Genomic DNA, 6000 nt, shown 5'->3' on the forward strand with positions numbered 1-6000 from the left:
TAACTTTTCCCTTGAGAAACTTCACAAACGTAACTTTGTTTTTGTGAACCGCCCAGAGAGCTTCGGCTATTGGGCGGTATAGAAATGAAATAAATAAATAAATAAATAAACTTGGCTTCAAGTATGCATGCACTTGAAGATGTTAGTCAGATTTCAGAAAAATGGGTATCTCAAAGGTGACAGTCTCCCGGTTGTGTAGATGTATGAACTGGGGCAGAACAATGCTTATTTTGTTCCTTATTCCTTTATATGTATAATAATTTCTGGAAATCAGCAGCCATTTGCAAGGATGGCAGCTAAACCATGGGGTATAACATTTGGCGACCTAGATTTTCAAATTCAGAGTATTTTTTTTCACTGAGAAACACTTGGTTGCCACCAATTTCCCCCCCAAAACCAAGTTTAGAAGAGACTTTTTCTTGATCACATTTACTCCAAGAAGCATAAGGTGACCAACATGGTTCTTCTTCTCATTTTATCCTCACAACACCCCTGTGAAGTAGGTTAGGCTGAAAGATGGTGACTGGCCCAAGTTCATCCACTGAGTTTCATGGCTGTGTGGGGATTTGAACCTGGGTGTCCCCACTCCTAGTCCAACATTCTAACCCAGGCTTCCCCAGCATGGTGCTTCAAGGACACGGAATAATGGGCTCAAGTTACAGGAAACCAGATTCCGGCTGAACATCAGGAAAAACTTCCTGACTGTTAGAGCAATACGACAATGGAACCAATTACCTAGGGAGGTGTTGGGCTCTCCCACACTGGAGGCATTCAGGACGAGGCTGGACAGCCATCTGTCAGGGATGCTCTGACTTGGATTCCTGCATTGAGCAGGGGGTTGGACTCGATGGCCTTGTAGGCCTCTTCCAACCCTACTATTCTATGATTCTATGATTCTAACTCTCATCATCCCCTGCCAGTATGGCCAATGTTCAGGAATGCTGCAAGTTGTAGTCTCAAACTAGGAGGCCACCTGAGTCTCTGTGTTCTGAGGGGGAAGCCTTGCTTACTGTACCACACCCTGAGGTTTGTTTGGCAGTGGCGCAGAGCAGGGCCTTCTCTATTGTGGCACCCATCATGTGAAATGATCTCCCCATTGAAATCAGGTAGGGTCCTAGCGTGGAGTGTTTCTGCTGACAACTTAGGACACATTTGTTTGCCTGATGTTTTCCTGATTGTTAGCATTGCCAGCTGGCTCTGGTTATTTTAATGAGACATGTTATTGTTTTATTTCTGTTTTATTGATTGGTTTTATGGTATTTTATCATAGTTTTATCTTGCGAACCGCTTTGGGATTTTTAAAAAAATGAAAAGTGATATAGGAATTGTGTGAAACAAATAAACATCTGGAGGGCACCAGGTTAGGAAGGGCTGCTCTGACCACTGTACTGGTAGCCTTCAAACATTTGAGGGCTGAGAGCTACATTTAGCCCAAATATGCATTTGGGGACCACGTCTTTTTTTTTTTAAAAAAACCATATATTTATATGGTGGTCATCCTGCTGCTGCTGCAACCCACCCTAGGTCAGATTGCAACCCAGTAGTGGTTCCTAACTCATGAGTTAAAGACCGATGGTATACCACAATGACTCTGAATAGTGAAGGAATAGAGTTCAGCTGCCAAAACAAATGATTTCGAGAGGGGTAGCCATGCTAGTCTGTTGCAGCAAAAACAGCAAAGAGACCTGTGACTCCTTAAAGACAAACACATTAATTCTGGCGTGATCTTCTGTGGACACTGTCCAGTTCATCAAATGCATCTGATGAACAGGAATTTGAGCTGTGTTGTATGGCTAGCATCCCGTTTCCCTCAGGGCATTTCATTTCCTTGGCCTTTTTCTTTTACAGTAGACAACAGACGTTTTACAAGAAGGAACCCTATGTGGAAGCAATAAAAGATACCAGCACCACAAGCAGTGCTGACAGAGAGAACATGACACTCCCAACCAGCAAGCCTCTGGTAATTCTATATTAAAGCATGGGATAGTGAGAGAAAGAAGAAAGGATCAAAGGGCATTAGTGATCCATTTGAGATTATCCATCAAATAATTCACATCTTAAATATATTAAATAACCACTGGGGTCATCAAGTGCTTTGCGATGAGCCCCTGCTACTCTTACCTCATTGTTATGCTATTCTTCAAAGTTCGCAGCTGCCAGGAGGCAGGAGGCAGTGTTATTGTTAGCTCCACACACAACAGTTGGAGGGATGTGTTCTAAATTAAGGAATGCCAGTGTGATGACACGATTGATTCTCCCAGCAGAGATGTAAATGCACTCTGTTCCTTGCAACCCTGAAACCAGTTAGGGTCGCCTGCTCCCCCATCTAAGTCAGGGGGGCAAATCGCGCTTCGGTAGGTGCAGAATCGCAATCCAAGTTATTTGCATGCTCGTACCTAGGAAGAGATGAAATGCCTCTGTATCAGAAGCAGCTTTGAATTTATTTGAGCAGCTGAGGAGTGAAACAAAGGGAACAAGAAATGAGCTGATAGGATCTCCTTTTGTTACTCATTACCTTTTACATGGAAACCAATTTTATAACACCCTGACAGGGCAAAGTTGCCTAAATGCTGAATGTTGCAGTCCAAGCAGATTGTGTTTCTTACCTGTGTTTTTCTTTTTGTTGTTGTTCTATAAGGCAATAGGTGAAATACATAATTTGTATCCCACCTTGAACCAGAAGGATGCATTAGAAATGCAACTACTTTGTCTATTTCAAACTTCAGTTGTTTTGTTACTGAGCAAGGCAACCTTTAGCAGCAGTTGCTCCTACAGTTAATGCCAGTGACTAATAGAATTTTTTACTGAGTATGAGGTTAATTAAAGATCTAAACAGTGGACTGAGTCAATAAAATCAGATCTAGCTTAATCTGCTGTGACATACTTTTCATTTTTTATTTTCTCTCCCTTGTGTTGCTTAGGTTGATATTGTAAGGATCTGTTTCATGAAGTATATTAGTAGCAGTTGATGGTATCAAAATATTTTAGTCTGACCTCATAATAATTTAGAAGAAGGGTCCTAAAATTTGCAAGACACTAGATTGGTAATAAGGAAATGTTTGTAGGGGAACATTCATTATTAGACACTTTTAAAATTGGTTGGGTTTTTTACACATCCCACTGTAAGTACCTGATTTTTTTTAAAAAATAATAATCTTTGGAATCTTCAAAAACCAAAAAGTGTTAATGGGCATCTGTGACTCCAGGTGCTTAAATAGCCAGGGGCTGGAGTTCTGATGCACAAGTGCTATTGAAATGAATAAGAGTTGTGCATTTCCTATAAAGCTTGCATAGAAGAACATTAAGTACATAGATCTCATCTCTCACTGGGCATGTGTGTTTCATCTATTGTGTAGTTAATTGTTGTGATGGAGTGTGATGAAAGCAAGAAAGAAAGACCCATTGATGGAACAGACTGCAATGCAGAAGATCTTGGTTATTTCTGCATTTCAGAACCGTGTAAGTAGATTTTTTTCCTCGCTGGGGAATGACTTCACCTGGAAAATTTAGCAACAGGACAAACAAAGCAAACCTTCCAGATCTGATCCAGATTTTGTTATCTGGAGTGGTTTGTTTACCATCAGGATTCTAACCTGTGTGGGAGCTGAACTACATGGGAAGCAATTTGTGTGGAATGGTTGCCCTGTTATAGGACAGAACAGTTCCGCACTGGCAGATGGTTTTACCAGCAACATTTAAAATCAAACCAACCCATGCAGTAGCCACACAGTGGTTTCCCCACACAGTTTGGTTTCTCTGCAGCAATCACACAATTGAGGCAACATATAAATCCATCCTTAGATACTTCCAGTGATGGGCCTTTCATGGCTTACTTAATAATTTATAATATTTGTACAAGCAACACATACTGGAGAAGATGAGCTCCTTTCTTGTATCCTTGGAGACAACTGTAACCCCCTTCCCCAAGCATTGTGTAGTAAATGTAGTTGATGTCTAATTTAAAATCATCTTTCTGATGATGGAGGGAGGGAAAGTGGTAAGCCCTAGTTTCTATCTTAAATATCCCCCCTTGCAATTTTAAGGGAAACATTGTGAGACATCTTGTAATGAAATAGTGAATTATGCTCAGAGGTTAAAAAGGGGTCTAAAGGATCCACAGCAGTTTCCTTGGAATAAATGCTCTCCTTTAAAAATTCTTGTTAAAATACATCCAGAGTCTTTTAATAAATTGTTATGGGCTACAGCAGCCTTCCTCAACCGGGGACCCTCTAGATGTTTTTGACTTTAGCTCCCATCTGCCCAGACAGTATGGCCAATGGTGAGGAAGAAAACATCTGGAGGGCTTCAAATAGGGGAAGGCTGGCCAATGGGCCATATTTTTTTCTGATATAAAACCTTGTTTCATTACTATTCACATTAATACTCAAGTTATACTCTCCAATGCCCATTGTTCACAAAATAATTAATCCAGTTGTACAATAACACAAGTAATGACATTTGCCTTAACCATTCCCATTCCATATGACCACCCAGAGAGTAGCAGGTGATGAGGTCATCAGGGCAGCAGAAGCAAAGTCCATTTTATTCCTGCAGTCACGAAGGTGCTATGATATCAGTAAGTTGAAAATGCAAAACTGCACATACAGTTGGTACTCAGGGTTGGTAAACAGTTGTGCTGTTGGTGTTCTAACATATCAGGATTATAGAAGCAGTTGCAAAGCATAGAATGATGGTTGCGAGATAAGATAAATGTTCGTGGTGTGCTTCACACCTGAAGTAATACACATAGCTCCCATAAGACCATTAAGTCTAGGGTCTAAAATTGCCTAGCCACACATCTGCCTTTCTGAATACAGTTTGGTCTGAATAACTGTCCTCTCTTTTCTTCTTGTCTAGAACCTTGAACGATGAAAACCTGGACAACAGCTGTTGGTAGATGATGTAACAGATCTCTCAGCATCCCTCTCCAGCTACCCAGAAACTCTAGTCCTGTGAATCAGAGAATGACCTTCAGTTGCTTCAGTGGAATGCCATCCCCAAACATCCTAGGAAGTGACTCTTAGCCCCCATCTCACACAGTCAGTTTAATGCAAGCAGATTAAAGAGCCTTTCAACTAAGCTGAATATGGGGCACCGAGGGCTCGCTAGGTAACAGCAATGTGTGCTCTTTGGAAACAATTTCTAAATGAGAATTTTGAAAAGACCCAAATGAACGAGGCATTGTCCATTCATACTATAGATGCCTGGAAGCACAAGAAAGGTGCAGACATGTTCTCTCTGCAAATGCAAATACATTCTTGATCCCACTTTAAAGGCCAGCCATTGCCAACAGGACACCAGAGAAGAGAATTCTGCAGTGGTGGTAGTGACTCATTTGAGTGATTTAGAGAGCAATCCTATAGCCCCTAGACAGTGTTTGGGGGGGCCATCGGATTGTTTGGTTTCCTGGCTACACGTTCGGAGCCTTGGCTCTGACCACATAGCCAGGGAACTGTGCTGCCTCCTCCTCCCCATTGCCCTCATAGCTGGCAGGGAGAGAACTATGCCAGCTACCTCTCATGCTCAGTAAACAGAGTATGGAGATGGGGGAAAGGGGGCATTCCCAGGGGCAGGGAGGAGAAGAGACCCAGGGGCAGGGAGGGCAAGGGGTGGCTGCCTTACACTGAATCCTATGGCTGCCCCAGCTTCCTTCCCTCCCCCGCTGAAGCACCTTTGCTAGACAGGTGAAATCACCCATCTAGCAGAAATGAACGGCAGCTGGAGAGGGGACTCAAAGATCGCCTCTGCAGTCCAGCCACCCGGCATTAGTTACTCAACAGCCTCCCAGTTCAGAGGCTGCCGACTCTCTTCATAGGATTGTGCCCTTATTATATCGAGCACTATATAAATATTATTAATAAATATATAAATTTTCTGCATGTATACAACATGATAAAGGCGACATTCTCTTTGTCTCCAGATAAGTACTTCTCCGAATATTGAGGCTGCCAGAATTTCTAAGTGAGGATGGGAGAGAAATTATTTCAGTTTGCATTATAA

At 42.1% G+C, this 6000-nt stretch overlaps 1 protein-coding gene across 3 annotated transcripts in view; it reads left to right on the forward strand.

The window, feature by feature from the left end:
- Positions 1 to 3467, forward strand: part of EGF (epidermal growth factor) — an 85229-nt gene extending 81762 nt beyond the window's left edge. For all 3 annotated transcript variants that reach the window (XM_084860247.1, XM_084860248.1, XM_084860249.1), the window contains 2 exons: positions 1849 to 1960; positions 3357 to 3467. In XM_084860247.1, the coding sequence (XP_084716373.1) occupies positions 1849 to 1960; positions 3357 to 3467 (223 nt within the window). The remainder of the gene's footprint in view (positions 1 to 1848; positions 1961 to 3356) is intronic.
- The last annotated feature ends 2533 nt before the right edge of the window (positions 3468 to 6000 follow it).

This window comes from Heloderma suspectum, chromosome 5 (assembly GCF_057233095.1).
Source record: "Heloderma suspectum isolate Gila_16-S chromosome 5, 16-S_ref, whole genome shotgun sequence".
NCBI classification, from domain to species: Eukaryota; Metazoa; Chordata; class Lepidosauria; order Squamata; family Helodermatidae; genus Heloderma; species Heloderma suspectum.